The sequence below is a fragment of the Diceros bicornis genome, chromosome 22 (assembly GCF_020826845.1).
Source record: "Diceros bicornis minor isolate mBicDic1 chromosome 22, mDicBic1.mat.cur, whole genome shotgun sequence".
Taxonomy (NCBI): Eukaryota; Metazoa; Chordata; class Mammalia; order Perissodactyla; family Rhinocerotidae; genus Diceros; species Diceros bicornis.
Genome location: NC_080761.1, coordinates 43,317,665 through 43,337,312, shown reverse-complemented (window position 1 = coordinate 43,337,312; position 19,648 = coordinate 43,317,665). Strand labels below are relative to the sequence as shown.

The 19,648-nt window shown below is 40.2% G+C and overlaps 2 protein-coding genes across 2 annotated transcripts; one reads left to right on the top strand and one right to left on the bottom strand.

The window, feature by feature from the left end:
- Positions 1–370: 370 nt before the first annotated feature.
- LOC131420246 (interferon omega-1-like) lies at positions 371–6,896 on the bottom strand. The gene is made up of 3 exons (XM_058566126.1): positions 6,337–6,896; positions 3,740–3,867; positions 371–687 (listed from the first exon to the last, which is right to left on the bottom strand). Exons 1-3 carry the CDS (start codon positions 6,894–6,896, stop codon positions 371–373), a joined length of 1,005 nt encoding a protein of 334 aa, XP_058422109.1.
- A 3,434-nt stretch (positions 6,897–10,330) lies between these two features.
- Positions 10,331–10,888, top strand: LOC131420106 (interferon alpha-2-like). Its single transcript, XM_058565886.1, has one exon. The coding sequence runs from the start codon at positions 10,331–10,333 to the stop codon at positions 10,886–10,888; it is 558 nt and encodes a 185-aa protein (XP_058421869.1).
- The last annotated feature ends 8,760 nt before the right edge of the window (positions 10,889–19,648 follow it).

The window sequence follows — 19,648 nt, the reverse complement described above, 5'->3', positions numbered from 1 at the left end:
ATAAAATATTTAAACAGTGTGAATTTTAATAAACTTTCTTTTCAATTTTTCAATGTTTTTTCAACTACTTTAACGCTGTAGGAAAAACTAACCCTTAAAAAGAATAAGAACAAGCACACAGGGGACATAGTTTGCCTTTTGCCTCAGGCTCCAGTAAGTCTCAGCCGGGCACTGGCCGCGTCCCCAAGTCATTCCACTGGAGGGTCCCAATATTTCCTAGATCCGTGTCCACATTGTAGAAGCGCTTCCCTTTCGCTGAATTCGTGTCTTTCTCCCCAGAAACCATCCTGAATCTGAAAAGAGACCCCAGCACGCTCTGATTTCGAGCCGTCAGTCCCCTGAATAAACGGGCGCTTTTGTGAACGGTCTGCTAGGATCTCCCAGGAGAAAGGAAAGGACGGATGGACGCGGGGCAGGTGCAGACGGTGAAAGGCTCTGGCGACGCCGCGGCGCAGCTCCCCTCGGCGTCAGGCCCGAGAAGGAGGCGTTGACTCCGGTTCTCGGGCCCCACGCGGTCCCCGAGCCCGGCGGCGCCCCTCCCGGGCCGGGGCTCAGCGGACGGCGAAGCGCCGGGTCTCCCCGTGGAAGCGGCGCCCGAGTGCGCGGCGCCGGAGCCCCAGGCGGGTCCCGCTGTGCGGGCGGCGCCGGCTGGTCGGTTACGGCGAGTTCGGGCGCCCCCTGCCGGCCCTTGGGGGCAGCGAAGAGAGCTTCGCGCCCGCTGTTGAGCAGTGGCCGAGGCTCAGTTTGGCTGTGGTCTGCTGAATCGCAGGACTCAATGGCATCATCTATTCGCTAGTGGTGCTGGTGATGCTTTCCTCCAGCCCCTCCTGGTCTCACGGGTGTGAAAAGCAGGAAATTTTCATGCTTTTGAGATATCTGAAAAGGACCACTTCTCAGTCACGCCAGGATGGCAGGACCTGCTTTAATGTTTTTCACTACAAAACAGGAGATATCAACATCCAGAAGATACCGCCACCTGTTTCTGCCATCACATTCTCAACCTGATCCACACGGACTACAGGACAGATCTTCAGCCTGATCCACACAGACTACAGCGCAGATCTTCAAGCTGATCCACACAGAAGACCACAGTACAGCTCAGAGTCAGATCTGCTGGTTAAATCACTCTAGCCGGTCTGGAGCCACCGGAGCAGAAGATGAAAGTAGAAAATCTTCTGGCTCGTCCTTTCTTGGGAATGTTGTCCAGGAGTTCTTCCAGGAACCAGCAGCTGTCTAAAGGAGAAGGAAAACAGCTGCGGTGCCTTGGAGGTTGTCAGAGGGAAGAGTGAAGGCTGCTTCTCCCCGCTTCATAAATTCCAAAGAAATATCAGGAAATAAGAAAATTATTCTTACAACTCTTCAATCAATTATATTATTGTTTGTCAAATTCAAGAAAGGAATCTGCACTGTATTTTCTGTGCCAGCTACAAAATATCTGAAATCAAAATCAGGGCTTTATATTTACAATATATTGTTTCTAAAATATTTTCAGAAAAGTAAATGATCTGTGTTTCCTAAATAAATAACCTTATAATACATTTTTATCTTTTCCATTTTTTTGGAGGGTATGTGCTGTCTCTAGAACCTGAAGTATATCTTCTCACGGAAAACCTTCTTCATTATATTGTTTTGTTACAGACTTCTCTCTGTTAAGGTAATGTCAGCTGCTCAAACAGATAAACATGAAAATACCAGTATTTTGAACATAACACAAGTTTATCCTCCCTTCATGTAACACCTCAATGCAGGCATTCCTGATCACATGACTCTTCTGGTTGACTCTCCCCCAAACATTGATTCAGGGACCCAGGTACCTTCTATTTAGTGCCTTTGCCATGGTCAATATGTGACTTTAAATGTGGCATTGGTGCTTGGGTTTATTCTACTCAGTTGTAAGAGAAAAAGCATGGTGGATCACATAAGCTTGTTTTTGTAGCCAGGTCTGTGAAGAGGAAACAGAACCTCCAACGCATTCAGTTGGCCAGGATTCACTCACACGGCGACATCTTACTGTGAAGAGTCTGGGAAAGGGAGTCTAATTTTGTGACAGGTGGGAAGAAGATACAAGTCTGGTGAATAAGACCACTCTTCATTTTTAAACTATGTGCACTAATGCTGTTTTGAGAAGAAACAGCCAATTTTCTTGCTTGTGGACATTTTATCCAAAAAATTCTGACCACAAATCCGATTCCACAGATTAAAACCAGGCAAAGAATGTGAGGGGAGAAGGCGAGGGTGTTCACAGCATTATTGGCCCTTTAAAAGGGAGATTCACGTGGATTCCCGAGAGCAGAGGTTAAAGTTGAAACACACTCCTTCTGGACTGGGAGTACACTTGGCGTCCTTCTCACAAACCCGTCTCTGCTCAGGCTTCTGCTGGCTTGAGGCTGTGCTGATTACCCCACAGCCCCTCTATACCATTCCGCCTCCCAGCAAGCCCCTGACAGAACGCTTCTGGCCTGTTATGAATTTCTAGGAGGCTTTAGGCGGAGGGATCTTACCCAGTCCCCTCTGCTCCCCGGGCAGTGTGTGTTGGGTAGAAGCTGTTAGTCAGGATCTACCAGCTCATCTCACTACCTGTGGTGCTTCAGCCCGAAAATACCCCCTTGAGGAGCCACAGCAGCACATACTGCAGAAATCTCCGTATCCCCAGAGATCTGGGTGCACATTTAGCAATGATCTGGGAAAAGCTGGACCACGTGAACACAGTCACCCCCAGAACCTAAGAAAGGTGCTGAGTAAGAGTAACTGCATAGGGAATGAATGGTAACAAGCCTGCTCCTCCCCTTCATCTTTTAGAAAATCTGTCCATTGTCAAGAACGCAGTGAAAGATAATTAGAGCAACTGCCATTTGCAGTTAGACTGTCTCGGGTTTGAATCTTGACTTCATCACTTGGTAACTGTGCAGACTTCGATAAATCACTTAACGTCTCTAAAGCTCATTGTCGCTATTGGAAAATGTGAATAATAAAAATGATAAATCTACATTAAAGAATTATTGATATCATACACTTTCCCAAAAATTTACAATCAGATGAAAAATGAAAATAGGACTTTGGACCCTTTGAGAAACGCCACAATGTTGATGTCACCATTATTCCTGCTCTGGTCCTCCAAAGGATGGGGGCTTTAGGAAGTGGACAAGGTTGATGGTGATTGTTGCTGGTATCCTTACCCTCAGGGCTATGAACATGTTATTTAGTTTCTAAAATTCATCAATCTGTCTTCCATCCCATGAAACAGGACCAATAGGATCTGAGAGATGACCGTGTGCCAGGCATGCAGAAACCCTCCCTCCAACCATGGATAGGAGTCATTACTGATGAGAGAGTACAGACTCAGGTTAAGCAATTTTCCTTATAGCTCAAATGGTTCAACATGGCACCTGGAATTGAATCCAGGTCTTTCTGAGTTTAAAACCAGCATGATCTTGCCCCTCAATCTGCTGCCTTTCCACAGTGGAAAACCCCATGACAAGCAAATCTCCTTTACTGAGGGTGATGTGGACAGCAGCTTTTAACACAGGCGTCTTGTTCAATGTAAGCTGTGGCCTTGGAGTCATGAAAGGGACTGATTTGAAGTTTAGAACTACAGAATGTCCTTGACATGGGTGTTACTGTGCCTGGATCTGCCAGCTTAACAGCAATCATGAATATGTTTTAGGTGTGACAAAATAAAAGCCTAATCACATTTCTCCCCTTGATGTCACTAAGTGAGTCAAAGGCATCATCATCTCACAATCTTCCAAGCTAGAAATATCACTGCCATCCCGCTCTGTATCCCTCTTATGCAATAGGTCACCAAATCCCATCTGAAACAGAAGTCTGATAAAATCCTTAAATGAATCTGAACACTTGTTGGAAGAACTGTGGAAGAAAGAACAAGTTGCCCATTCATCATACTGCTGTCATTTCAGCCTCAGAGATACAAGTTCTACAGAGGTTATTGACCCTGGATGGAAAAAATTACATTTCTAGCCTCATCATGAGCTACTCACCTCACTGAATCTTCCTCCTCAGTATATTTTCTTCTGGCTCTAAAAACATTGGTGCTTGGTCCCTTGCTATCTACTCTAACTGTCACCACTCTGGCTGCCATCCCAGCCATGCCAGTGCATCCTTATCACTTCAGCCCACACAGGCAGTGCTCATTGTCATGTGATCATGACATAGCTTGTGTGATTCTACCTGGAGAAAATGTCCAGTGAGCATATGATTTCAATGAATGCTTTCTATGAAAGAAATTATTGATGTGTAGAACTTGAAAGCTATTGATGGGGGAGGTAGGTGAGCAAATTTGCATAGCAGAACTCAAGGATCTTTTGAGAAAACGGGAACCAAAAGCCCAACCCCTTCATCCCAAGTTTCGGTTATTAAAACTTGATTAATTGTCTTAGTGTGGTGCTTGATACAACGTAAGTTGCAAGGAGGAGTCTAAAATTAAAACAATGAACTTGTAAAATTCTGTTACATAAAAACTTATTAATCTGACTTACTGTTTGAATAGGTCTCTTTTACCCATGCATGATTTTGTAATATATGCATTGGTCATTTGGAAAATATTGGTTCACTGAGATATTCAGATCTTACAAATCAATATAAACTGCAATTTATATAATCAAGTAATTCGTTTGTTAATATCACCACTGTTGTCCTCACAAACATCTTTAAATATTGGGAAGCCATCAAGTTCACAGTGGTAGATTTTCCGAAATTCTGATTTTCGATTGAAAGCTTCACTGTTACCATTGGCTACAAATATTTTCATTGAAGCGACAGGTTCACTTTATAAATATCTTGAGAATATGCCTGTCACATGCCCAAGTCTGAATAACCATAGTTTGTCTGTCTGTCATTCTTTCAAGTGAAAATGGATTCTGTGAAAGAGTGGCTAGTTTAGCTCACGACTCAGCAGATCATATAAATGCTTTTCCTCAAAACAATCACCGTGCATGCAGCAGAAGTGCTTGTCACACAGAATTTTAAAAAGACTAACACAGAGAAAATTAGAAAGATGTGTGCTCAAAAGAAAAGATTTAATAAAAGTAATAAACTTACTGTTTCATCAAGGGCATTCTTAAGTGAAATTGGCATTTTTTTTTTTTTACTTTAAGTATATTACAGTGAAAAATATGATAATTATCAGTCCATTTTGGTGCCACTGCCTTGACTGACACGTAGCCCCCAGCAGTATCGCCCACCACTGTTTTTCCACCATCAGTGCAAGTTGTTAATGTGGTGAAAAAGGCAAATAATGTCTTAATATTATTATAAAAATAATTTTGACCTCGTGCATCCCCTTAAAGTGTCTTGGGGACCTATAGGACCCAGAAACCACACTTTGAGAACTGCTGCTCTAATGAATTTCCCTGCACCAGCCCTGGTCAAGCCACTCTCTAGTTTTCAATCCTAAAGTAACTTTCCTCAGCTTTCAAGATAAAGTCTAACATCGCTAACATAGTCACTCATCGGGCCTCTTTCCATTTCTCCAGCCTCGTTAAACGCCATACTCCCATCCGTCAGTGGAGTCCACCCACTCTGCTCATTTTCACTTCTTTAAATCTATCTTTCCTGCTACAGGGCCATGCTCTGCAGTTTGTTTTTACTCTGGGAAATTTTGCCCTCCACATGATACTTAACAAACTCCTACTCACCCTTCAATTCCTGTACTTCATATGACTTCCCTGGGGAAAACTGAAGGGTAGTCTAAATGATACTCACTGCCATGCATCTTTTCCTTCTCCTGTGTGGCCTAGATCCCAAATGTAAATACGTAATTACATCATAACTACTTCTTTAATGGCTTTGTTGTTTGCTCCAATGTGAGCTCCATAAGGGCAGGAACACATCTCATACTCTAGACTCTATCCCCAAGGCCAGTGAATGAACGGATGAACTGCACCACATAATTTTATATTTAGTCTACAGAATTAAGACTTTGGGGAAGGTTGTTTTTTTAACAAAAGAAGATAAATGCCACAAAATAAATTTAATAAGTAAAAAAGTAACATCTTTATTAAAGAGGAGAATATGAACATATTACTATATAAAAATAGAACATATAAATACAAATACTAAAAAAATGAAGAGATAAATTAATATAAATAAATAAATAAATATTTTATAACATGAGGTTCAGCCACAGGGTACCAGTTACATTTCCTCTAATTCTGAAAATACTTGAATAAAAATATGTTTAATATTACTGATAAAAATATGCCAAATAGGATTCAAATTATTTTATAGCTGAAGCAAAAAATAATAGTTTTGGAAATGACTGAGCAATTAAGAGTTTGAGCGAGGACATTCGTCACTGAGAATCAGGTTCCTTCTCACTTCCTGAATTTTCTTATGAGCTCGTTGATGAAGAGAAAGTGCCTCCTGATTTCCACTCTGACCATCTCCCAGGCACAGTCACTGTATTTCTTCTCTTTCAGGTAGAGATGGAGTCCCCGGAAGTACCTCTTCAGGGCCAGTGTAGGGCCCACAGTTCCCAGGGCAGATCCTTCCTCTCCCGTCTCCTGCTCCAAACAGGTGTCCAGGTCTTCCAGCTGCCGATGGAGTCCAGTGCAGAGGTTGTCCAGGAGGGTCGTGTTCCAGGCAGCAGAGGAGCGCTCTGTGTGGAAGAGGTCGAAGATCTGCTGGAGCATCTCGTGGAGGACAGAGATGGCCTGGGCCTTCTGGAACTGGCTGCCATCCAGCTTCTCCTGGGGGAATTTGAAGTCGCTCCTGTACTTCAGACAGGAAAGAAGAGAGTTTGTCTTCATTTGGTCCAGAGCTGTGAAGGTCTCCTGCTTTCTCAAGTCAAGGCTCTGAGGCAGATAGCAGCTAGTGGAGGAGATGGGGCTAGAGAAGATCATCACCAATGCCATCAGTGAAGAGACTGAAAAAGCCATTAGTAAGTTCCAAGAAGACGCTCTTCTGGTTGAGATGGGAGATTGTGAGCTTTTGTCTAGCTTCTCTGAGCATCTTCTGTCTGTGTGCCTCTTAAATGTGGAGCACAAGAGTTTTCATTTTCTGAATTTTCGCCAGATCTTTGTACTTCCCCATTTTGGACTTTCCTTTCTCTTCAAGTGCCTGGAACATTGTCATTACTTTCAACTCTTTCTCTATTCTTACAGTTGAAGTGAAATTTATTCATTAAAAAAATAGAAGTCCTAATTCAAGGGAATGCTTATCCTCTTAGCAAAAACCAACTTTGAACTAATGAAAGAGCTAGGTGGATCTTTCTTCCTGATGTTAAGAACAACTTTTAAGGAGGCTTTGCTAGGCATTTTTTTTAAATCTTCTTTCTGCTGCTATCTAGATATCCTTCTTGGAAGTGTTGATCAGGTGTGAAAGATATCTGACCTTTATATGCGTAGATCTCACTTCATTCTCTGCTGCAAAACATTCAGTTTGTCAAATTTAGCTTTATTTACTCTATTTAATTGAGAAAATTACTGAATATTTACTGTGTGCCAATCATTACACTGAGCTTGGGCTGTACCAAGATGATTATACCTCCAATCCTGCCCTCAAGGAAGTAAAGTGCAACCACTACGACCGTCCAGCTGTTCGAGCAGTTAGAATGTGTCTTTGCTGCTCCACGGCAACCTCTTTGTCCTAGCCAAGGCCATTGTCCTAGCTCTGCCTAAGTAATGGTTGAGCAATCCATTTTTTTCTTTGCTATTTTTACATAATTTTAACATTCTTACCTCTTCTTTTGTATTTGTCTTTTCACATTACAAAAGTTGTCTTAATGCCTGCAAACTTTTCTATTTCCACTTTGAGGTTTATTGCAAAAAAAAGGAAGAGAAAATGTAAGGGAAAAGAAGAGAGAACATATTTCCTGTATGATTTTCAAGACTCAGAACTTTCCTCTCTCTTCTAACATTCCTAGAAAGTAAAAGTAAGCAGTTAAGAAAAAGGAATACACAAGGGTAATTGGAAAGTAAAGGTGGAAAATGAAAAAAAAGAAGTGACATCTTCTCTATCTAAACCACAAAATATCACTTAACTACGCAAGTCATTGATTCAGAGCTCTACAGAGTAACAGGTTTCAAACCAGCCCATGTGAGACAGTTGCAGCTGCAGACAGGTCCAGAGGAGGGCAGCTGGCTCTTCAAGGCGGGGTGTTACCTAAAGGGCTACTTTTCAGCTTTGCTAAATCAGAGAATCTAGTCATTTATTTATTTGTCTGTTTACTTTTTACACTATCCACAGAGATGATCAGATTCCAAGGATTTAATCACACCAACTCACACTCAAAAGAGACTGGCTTACAGACTAGATGGCCATAATTAACGTGTGGGAGGTCAGCTGTTACCTGAAGGCAAATAGACTTTAGTCATGTGGACAGGGCACTCCCTATCATGTGAACACAGGCTCCTGTTCACATAAGAGATAAGATTAGAAATAAAAATCTTTATTAGTGAGCTGAGAATTCAAGGAGGGCAAGCAGATTGTTTCAGGGAAACTTCCATCCAGTTCCCATAGTTGGACGGTTAGTTTTCTCCATTGTGGGAACAGCTAACAGATGTTGAGTGCTTGTTTTGTCCAGGCATCATTGTAGGTACGTTATGTCATCCATCTTCACAACAACCCAATGAAATAGATATGATTGTCTTTTCCATGTAACAGAGGAGAAAACTGAGGTGCCCAAAGTCACATAGCCAGTGCTGGCTACAGCTGTGACATGGCCCCAGGCCTAGCTCCAGAGTCCACGTCCTAGCCACTAGATTGGGCTGTCTCCTCCAACAACGTTCTTCTTGTCTTAGATAAACACTTAGCAAGTTCTCACTCTCCAATTTCCATTTGTCTTCATCACCCAAAAGCACCATTTGCTGATTCCAGACACATTACAGTACACTTGAAGGGGCTATAGCCCCTTTTCACTTGCTAAGTTCCCAGTCCTGCCTTTCACATGACTTGTTTTGTTGAGCTCTACTGTTTCTCTGAAACTTCCTATTCTCGTCTGAGATATTTTCAGAAATTATCCAGGAGGTTAAAGAATCCATGTAAAATTTATTCTTACTGTCTTTGTTTGTAGAAGACTATCATTTTCTGACACAGTCCCCCCAAATTTTAGGTCTACTCCCTCATTGGAACATGTAGTCATTTTTGTACTTGCTATGGGACAGAGAGCCCTCTGTGTGCCTCCTCTGTGACAGACACCTTGCTGGCCACTTGGGATATGGCATTACTGTCCTCAGGGAGCTGTTAGGGTAGCCAAATGTTAAACAAATAATTAGATGGATTACGTAATTATAGGCATACAGAGTGTAGCTAAAGGAGAGTGCTTCAGGTTAATGAGGAGTAACGTGGAGGCAGAACAGTATAGCGCTAAATACCACTTATGGAATAAATAAAGGCTTTCAGCAAGTTAAGTAACCTCTCTGAGTTTTCGGTTTCCTCATTTGCAAAATGTAAATAATTATAGTAATTATCTCATAGGGAAGCTGTGAAGATTAAGTGAAATAATGTTTGTAAAACATTTTGCTGAGAGCCTGTATAATTAAAGATTGCTGCCATTAATATTATTAAAAATAATCTGTATATTACAGATTCAATGAAAACACGTGATCATAAGCTTTGAATACCATTGCAGTTCAATTATCCCTTAGCAAGTGGTAGGATAGCACTTGTCAATGGAATATCTAAAGAGATGAGATTATCTGCATTACTGCACAATGACCGAAGCAGAGTTTTTATTGGGGACAGTTGTACTTGGTAGAGATCCGAGTGATTCACACACACGCAAACCAGCACCTAGCAAAATGCCTGGCAGACCATAAGTGCACCATAATTTATTTTTAACAAATCTTATCTGCGAAACAATGTCTTCAGTGAGTTTAAGACCAACTCAGGGGATACCTTTATGATACATATACAGTTGAAATTTTTTAAAGAAGGAGGAAAAGTGTAAATAAGGAAAAAATCAGAAAAATCAAAAAATACGAAAAATCTTCTAAGTGCTTTTATATTTCCTGCTGACCTGGAAAAGCCACCATTTAAGGTATGAATGTTTCTTCCTTCTCTGACTTAATCTAGGCTTTTCTTCCCAAGAACAATCTAGGAGGTGTGGAAACTATGTTATAATAGTGTGTAGATATTGCCTTGGCACGGGTAGCTTGGATTCCCCCGTCTAGGCACTCGTGTCAATATGTGCATATTTTTAATTGACTTCGTAAAAAAAAAGTAGAAAGGGAAAGGAAAGGAAAAAAAATGGAAAAACCCAGAAAATGAAAGTTTCTATACTCACTATTTAAAAGGTACTCGTTGCCCACAGTCCTCAGAACTTGCTGCGACTTCCCCTTCAGGTGTTCTTGCAGAATCCTCCAGCTTCCCAATGGCCCTCCCAGTCTCTGTGCTGCTGGCCCTGGTGATGCTGTGCTCCAGCCCTGCCTGCCCTCTGGGCTGTGACCTGCCTCTGAGCCATGGCAATCAGGAAGCCTTCACACTTTTGAGTCAAATGGAGAGAATCTCCATTCGGTCGTGTCTGAAGGACAGGGCTGACTTCAGATTTCCGCAGATGCTTGTGGACGGGCACCAGCTTGAGAAGACGCAAGCCGCAGCTGTCGTGCACGAGACGCTCCAGCAGATCTTCCGCCTCTTCAGCACCAGCGGCTCTCCTGCGGCTTGGGATGAGACCCTCCTGGACCAATTCCTCGTTGGACTTTATCAGCAGCTGGATGACCTGGAGACATGCTTGGGGAAGGAGACGAAGGTGCAACAGTCACCCCTGGGAAGTGAGAACTCCAGGCTGGCTGTGAAGAGGTACTTTCACAGAATCAGTCTGTATCTGAAAGAGAAAGAGCACAGCGCCTGCGCCTGGGAGGTGGTCAGGGTGGAAATCAGAAGGTGCTTCCTCTTCATGAACAAGCTCACAGGGAAACTCGGGAAATAAAGAAGACATTGAATCGGAAAACACTTCATCTGATCAACTAAATGGCTGTTTTCTAAGACTCAAAGTGCAATCTTCATCCCTATTTTTATGCCAGATGAAAAATAAGTAACAGCAAATGTATGGGATTATTATGAAATTATATTAAGTGTTGTAAGTTACAAGAAGTTATTTAGAACAGAGAAATGCACAATCCATTTGCTTTAGCTGAAAAAATTTTTGTAACTTTTATTTATTTAAATTATTTGAACTATTTATGCTATTCATTGTATTTAAATATTTATTGTTCATAGAACACTTGTTTAGTATTATACTTTGTCCACAACTGCTGTTCATTTTTAAGTTATGGGAAATAAAAGCTATTTTTAAAAACCAATTTTGGTTGCACACACTTTTTGAATAGAAACTTCACCCTAAGCCTGATCCCACTAAGTAACCTAAGCAAGGTTCCTGAGTGAAGAGGGAATAGGTGGAGCCCAGCAACAGTCATAGCACAGTGGACATCTTGAGGAGGGATTGAATATGATTCCCTAAGACATAGCTGAGAGGTGGAAGGGAGATCTGAGGACAAAAGCCCAGGGCATGGACACCATTACCCGCTCGGGGCCTCCAACAACTGGAGATGCTTCAGGGTGAGGGAACCACCTAAACCAAGAGAAGTCAATCTAGACATGTGGACACTGGAGAGTCCTGGAGAAGGCAGAGGAAGGGAGGGTGAGTAAGTTTTCGACACTTGACTAGTCCTGATTTCTCATTTCTTATTCTTGTATTCTAAATATTTCAACCAAGAATTGAAGAAAGTATCCCTATAGTCAAAATTATTTTAATCATAATTCACATTGAAATGCCCTTTTATTTTCCAAGATAGTTCCATGTACATTATTTTATTTGACTGTCAAATATCCCCTATGCCAATTAGTTGTAATATTTTTTTATCATCACTATTCTTATTCACTTAACAAATATTGTTTGAACTCCTACATTGTACTATACATTAGGTGGGACACTAGGTGCTAGAGTACAAAGTTGAATAAGATTATACCCTGTACTCAAGTTGTTTATAGTCTTCTAGACAGCTGGCCTAAGGAGAAGAAAAGTGAGATTAGCAAGTGGTATATCTCTGAAAAATAAAGAGAATGGACACACTAGCACCTCTCAGACTCAGAATCACTAATATTCAATCTGAAAATGAATTCTCATTAGTGTATGGCAGAATTTTTCGTCAAATCCTGATTATATGGGAGAAGATACCAGGAAGCAAACGACCAATCACCAGACTGCAAGGAAATATCAAAGAATCCAAGGACAGGGGTCAGTAACTGCTAACACAGGTGACTGATGGTGACCACCCTATAAAAGCGAAGGACACGTGACATCCAAATTGGCAAGGAAGAAATAAAACTCTCTATTCACAGATGACATGATCTTATTTTAGAAAATTCTAAAGAATCCACACACAAAAAACTATTAGAGCTAATAAATGAATTCAGCAAAGTTGCAAGATACAAGATCAACATGCAAAAACTAGTTTGTATTTCTATAAACTAGCAATGAACAATCCAAAAAGGAAATTAAGAAAAAATATTCCTTTTACAGTAACATCAAAAAGAATCAAATTCTTAGGAATAAGTTTAACTAAGGAGGTACAAGATTATAACTGAAAACTAGAAAACATTGCTAAAATAAATTAAAGAATACTGTATTAGCCAGCTCAAGCAGCTATAACGAGATATCACAGACCGGGAGGTTTAAACAACAGACATTATTTTCTCACAGTTCTGTGAGCTAGAACTTCAAGGGCAAGGTGGGATTAAGGTGGTTTCTGGTGAGGCTTTTCTTCCTGGCAGGTAGAGAGCCACCTTCTTGCTGTGTCTTCACATAGGTTCCCCGCTGTGAACACAGAGAGAGAGAGACCTCTGATGTCTCTCCTCTTCTTCTAAGGACACCAGATCTATCAGATTCAGGCCCCATCCTATTTAACCTTAATTACTTCCTCAAAGGCCCTATCTCCAAATACAGTCACTTTAGGGATTAGAACCTCAACATATAAATTTTGGGGTGACATAATTCAGTCTATAACAAAGACCTAAATAAATGAAAGCACATCCTATATTTATGAATTTGAAGATTTAAGATTGTTTAGATGGCAGCACTGCCCAAAGTAATCTATAGATTCAGTGCAATCCCTAACTAAATCCCTACGGCCTGTTTTACAGAAATGGAAAAGCAAATCCTAAAATTCATACGGAATTGCAAGGGATTCCAATAGCCAAAACAATCTTAAAAAATAAGAGCAAAGTTGGAAGGTTCACATTCCTAATTTCAAAACATACTACAAACTACAGTTATCCAAACAGTGTGATATTGGCATAAAGGTAGACAAATAGACGAATGGAATAGAATTGAGAATCCTAAAATAAACCTATACATCTATGGTCAATTGATTTTTGACAAGGGTACCAAGACCGTTCAATGGGGAAAGAATGGGCTCTCCAACAAATGGTGCTGGAACAATTGGATATTCACATTGCAAAAGAATGAAGCTGGATCCCAACCTCACACCATATAGAAAAAAATCCAAAATGGAGCAAAGGTCGAAATGTAAAAGCTAAGTCTACAAAACTCTTAGAAGAAAACATAGGGATAAATCTCCATGTCCTTGGTTTTGCCAATGGATTCTTAGATAATACACTATAAGCATAAGCAACAAAAGAAAAAAAATAGATAAATTGGACTTCAACAAATTTAAAAGCTTTTGTGCATCAAAGGACACTATCAAGAAAGAGAATAGGCAATCTACAAAATGGGAGAAAATACTTGCAAATCATATATCTAATAAAGTCCTAGTATGCAGATATATAAAGAACTCTTATAACTCAACAATAAAAAGGCAAACAAGTTACTTAAAAAATGCACAAAAGACTTGAATAGACATTCAAGATGGGCCCCTGAAGATCAGGAGATGAGCCCCTGAAGATACAGAAATGACCAACAAAGCCATGAAAAGATGCTCAACATCATTAATCATTAGGGAAATGCAAATCAAAACTACAAGGAGATACAACTTCACACACACTAAGATGGTTGTAACCAAATAAATGGAAAATAACTCCAAGTGCTGGTGAGGATATAGAGAAATTGGAACCCTCCTACATTGTTGGTGAGAATGTAAATGTTTCAGCTTCTGTGGAAAACAGTCTGGTGGTTCTTTAGAAAGTTGAGCATAAAATTACCATATGATCCAGAATGGTATGGATCATATGGTAATTTTTTGTGGTATATAAATTTTTGTGGTATGAAAATGTTCACTTCTAGGTTATATACCACAAAAAAATTGAAAACAAATATTCAAACAAATACTTGTATTTAAATGTTCTCAGCAGCACTATTCACAATAGCCTAAAAGTGGAAACAATCCTAATGCCCATTAATGGACGAATGGATAAACAAATGGTGGTATATCCATATAATGGAATATTATTCAGCCATAAAAAGGAATGAAGTACTGGGGCACACTGCAATGGGAATGGACCTTGAAAACAATATGCAACGTGATAGAAGCCAGACACAAAAGGTCACTAATTGTATGATTCCATTTACATGAAACATCCAAAATAGGTAAATTCATAGAGACAGGAGGCAGACTGTGGTTGCCAGGGGCTGAGGGCGATGAGGGAATGCAGAGTGATAACTGCTTAATGTGTATGAAGTTTCCATTTGGGGTAATAGAAAAGTTCTGGAACTAGATAGGGGTGATGGTTGCACAACTCTGTGCAAGTACTAAATACCACGGAACTGTACACCTTAAAATGGTTATTCGATCTAGATGAACTTTTATTACTCTAATGATTTCCCATGTACATGTCTTCCCAAAAGATTTTAAGTTCCTTAAGGGCAAGCAAATACCAGATCCTTTTAACCCAAGTCACCTAGTCCAGACCTTTAAGCAGAGGAACATTTAAATGATTACTAAGTAATTGGTCCTTTTGATTAATTATCATGAATTCCCCTTTCATAATGTCTCATCCTGTTTGCAGGACAGTGCACGGAGGTCTTGAAGATTGTTAATAGAAGTGAAAAATTAAATCTGTATATATAGTAGTTGTGTTCACATAGTAATTAGTGTTTTTATGAATACCCCATCATTTCTAATTTTCTCTAGCATGCTAGTCTTGTCTTCTCCTTTGGACATAGGTTTCTTGCAAACAGGAACCCTTCTCAGCCTCTTCCATGGTCGACTGCAGGTCCTTGGGCAAGTTGCCTGAACTTTCTGTGGCTCAATTTTCACAGCTGTATTATGGGGTTAACAATAATACTTAACCTCACAGCCTTATGAGGTAATGAGTAATGGATACAAAATGCCTGGCACAAAGGAATCACTCAGATGTGAGATATTTGTTACTGCTGTTGTTGTTATTAACTGTGCACATAGTAGTTACTCAATAAATTATTATTCACTTCTGAGTTTGTTGTAGTAATTATACGAAGAAATTCAGATGCCTCTCGATCTTTGGTTAATGCCTCTACATTTCAGGAGCTGGGGAGAAAGAAGTGGTCAAAAACACAGAGAATCCAGGGGCCTGCCCCGTGTTGTACTGGTTAAGTTCACGTGCTCCGCTTTGGCGGCCCGGGGTTCGCAGGTTTGGATCCTGGGCATGGACCTAGGCACCATTCATCAAGCCATGCTGTGGAGGTATCCTGTATACAAAATAGAGGAAGATGGGCACAGATGTCAGCTCAGGGCCAATCTTCCTCAGCTAAAAGAGGAAGATTGACAACAGATGTTAGCTCATGGCCAAGCTTCCTCACGGAAAAAAAAAAAAAAATACAGAGAAGCTGACTGGGAACCTACAATGTCTCAAAAGCCAAAGGACAAGATTTTGAGGTCACGAAAGGGGGTTAAAAGTCTTTCATAGATAAGAAGAAGAAGAAGAAAAAAACACAAACTAATTAAAAAATCGGCAGAGGACTTGAACAGACATTTCTCTAATGAAGGTATACAAATGGCTAACAAGGACATGAAAAGATACTCAACATCACTCATCATTAGGGAAATGCAAATCAAAACCACAGTGAGATATCACCTCACATTCCTTACAGTGGCTGCTATTAAAAAAAAGAAAGGTTTGGCAAGGACATGGAGAAACTGGAACACTTGTGCTCTGGTGGTGAAAATGTAAAATGCTGCAGCCACAATGGAAAAAAGTATGCAGGTTCCTCAAAAAATTAAAAACAGAATTACCAGATGATCCAGTAATTCCACTTCTGGGTTACACCCAAAAAAGTGAACTCAGGGTCAAGCATCCATTGACTGATGAATGGCTAAATAAAATGAGGTATATCCATACAATGGAATATCATTTAGCTTTAAAAAGGAAGGAAATCTGACACATGCTACAGCATGGAAAACCTTGAGGACATTATGCTAAATGAAATAAGCCAGTTACAAAAAGACAAATACTGTTTGATTTCACTTATATGAGGTACCTAGAGTAGTCAAATTCACAGATACAGAAAGTGGAATGGTGGTTGCCATGGGCTTGGGGGAGAGGAGAATGAGGAGTTGTTGTTTAATGGGTATAGAGTTTCAGTTTTGCAAGACGAAAACAGTTTTGGAGATTGGTTGTACAACAATGTGAATATACTAAACACTATTGAATTATACACCTAAAAAATGGCTAAGATGGGAAATTTTATGCATGTACATTTTGTCACAATTAAAATTAAAAAAAAACTTTTTTCAAGTCTTGCATAGAACCCAAGAGTCACATCATTGTGGGTCAGGGCATGAAATTTGTACAGAGTCTGAACCAATGTTTAAATTCTGGCTTCCCGCTGATCAACTGTATGACCTTGGGAAATATACTTAACCTCTTTGAGCAGCCTGTTTCCTTCTCTATAAAATGGGAATAATAATACCCTCCTTGCAGGAGCATTGATTTGATTAAATCAGATAAGGTATGCAATACAGAACAATACTTGGCCCCTAAAATTGATTATAATTATTCTTATTAAAACTGAGAGAAGTCTATTAAATTCGTCAATCGGTCCTTGGTGATGATGAAGAGGGTAATGTCAGTAATGAGTTAGTGGTAGACTGAGTCCTCTTCAGTAGTGGGAAAAATGAAGACAGGTACTAAGGAAGTTGTTCCATCTCAGATAAATACAAGAACAATATCTGACCAAGGGCCTCGTGAAAACTTCTCAGATTGGTAGCTCTCATCACTCTCTCCTTGCTTTACCTTATTGTAGCTTCTTTTATATAGAACTCATTAGGCATTGTATTATACTGTTAAATATTTCATTTTTAAGATCTACATAACAGGGTGAAAATCATTCAACTATAAATATTCTCCGCCCCTCCCTTACCCCCATAATGGGGATGACCTGCCTGTGTCACTTGGCCATCAGTGTTGGGTTCATCGGGGTTAAGGATGAAGATGTACAACTGAAGCTACTCATAGAAGAAAAATGTCTCCATCAACTGTCCAGAGGGAGGCAAGAAAAGCAAGGCAGGCCGGCATTTGCAGAGACAGATAAGTGCGATGTGGGGACACGCAGCTGCCATGATAAGTGTGACTTGAAAGAACTAAAGAGAATTTCTTAAGTTTATTTATATTTACAAAGTACACATGAATATATTATCATTGTTAAATTTTCAAACAATTCATTCAAGTAAAAAGCCCACCCTTGACCTCTTGGAGGATCCACCTCAATCCCACATTACTGATAATCTAATGTGTATCCTTCTAGACATCTTCCCATGTATTTAGTAAATCTATCCATACAGAAATATTGAGTGTATGTTACATGAATATTATTACTCCATATATATCAGTCTGTAATTTGGTTTTTTTATCTAGTAACAGATCTTAGAGACTTTTCTCTATTAGTACGTAAAAATCTACTGCATTCGTTTTAATTGCTGCATTGTGTGTCACTGTGTAAATTCAATGCATTCCTAATCCATACTCAACAAGATTTTTAGATGACACCTACAAGCTGACTGTAAAATGTGTCAAGATGAAATAATTTACAAGAAAATCTGAGAAAGGAAGAGAAAACCAGATGAACTTGACTTTTCAAATATCAAATGATCCTCTAAGGTTATAGAAATTGAAACCAAGTGGTATTATGATAAGAATAGACAAATCAATCAAAAAAGCAGAATAGAGGTCAAGGGTAACACAGGGTAACACAATTTAATTCAGTGGACCTTTGCATAGAATAAAAGTGGCGTTTCAAACCAGTGGGAAAAGTGGGTGTTGGGGCAATTATCTAGCCATTTGAAAAACAGCATAATCCCTGTGTCGTATTCTTACAGGTTCTCCTTGCTGCTTTAGGTCTAAGTCTATAATCAAAAGTAAAGAGGGAGAGACAAATGCGAGCTAGATATGGTCACGTGACACAATTCTAGACAATGAGATTTGGGGGAAGTCTGCTGGGAACTTCTAGGAAGAATGTTAGCTCTTATACCTCTCTTCCTGCTGGGGATGCCCTTGTAGGGATGTCATGCTTGGGGCTGGTGGAGCTGTCCTGTGCCCGTCAGTAAGACACCAAGAGAGTCACAGAGATGCAAGTCCAGCACAGTCGCAGCTTTGACCTGCTGATCTAACCCTGCAACATCACCCTACAGACTTCCAAACTGGGATACGCACCTGCCTTCATTCTTTTAGCCTCCATTAACTGAGTTGTCTGTTAGAACACACTCCTAATAGCTATAATGACATTGATCAGATTTAAGCTCTTTCTTGAAGCCTCAGTAGGCTAAGACATGGCTTTTTAATTAAGCCAGAGTTTTGGGGAACATATAGAGATTAGTTTTTGTTTTTTCTCCTTATTACGTAGTAAATTACATGAACAGATTTTCTCGTCTTGAATTATCATTAATATCCTGGATAAATTCCAGTCATTTATTTTTATTTTTGTTTTTGTGAGGAAGAATAGCCTTGAGGGAACATCCATTGCCAATCCTCCTCTTTTTGCAGAGGAAGATTGGCCCTAGGCTAACATCTGTGCCCATCTTCCTCTATTTTATATGGAACTCTGCCACAGCATAGCTTGACAAGCGATGTGTCAGTCCACACCCGGGTTGTGAACCTGTGAACCCCGGGCCACCAAAGCAGAGCACGTGAACTTAACTGCTACGCCACCAGGCTGGCCCCTAGTTATTTATTTTTTGTTTTGGTGAGGAAGATTAACCCTGAGCTAACATCTGTTGCCAATCCTCCTCTTTTCGCTGAGGAAGATTGGCCCTGGGCTAACATCTGTGCCCATCTTCCTCTACTTTATATGTGGGACATCTGACACAGCATGGCTTGATAAGCCAAGCGTAGGTCTAGCTCAGGATCCGAAACTGCGAACCCCAGGCAGTGGAGGCGGAGTGTGTGAACTTAACCACTATGCCACCAGTCCAGCCCTTAGTTGTCTATTTTTAATTCACTTTTGGGTTGGAGTTAACGTGGTATTTTTATCTTCATGTTTATAAATAAAAACGTCCCACGATTTTCTCTTCTGATTTTGTTATCCAGGTTTATAAGAGCCTGGTAAAATGAGTTGAATAGCTTTCCATCTCTTTCCATGCCCTGTTAAAATAGGAGCTAAATATGTTTTACTGAATAGTTCTATGATATAATTTCCCACTTTGCCGTCTCTTCAAGACATGTCAGTGAAGACCTATACTGCTCTTTAAAGACTTTTGATGATGGATTGCTATTTCTTTTGGATGCAACACTATGCAGAAAAGAGACTCAGAAGGAGCAA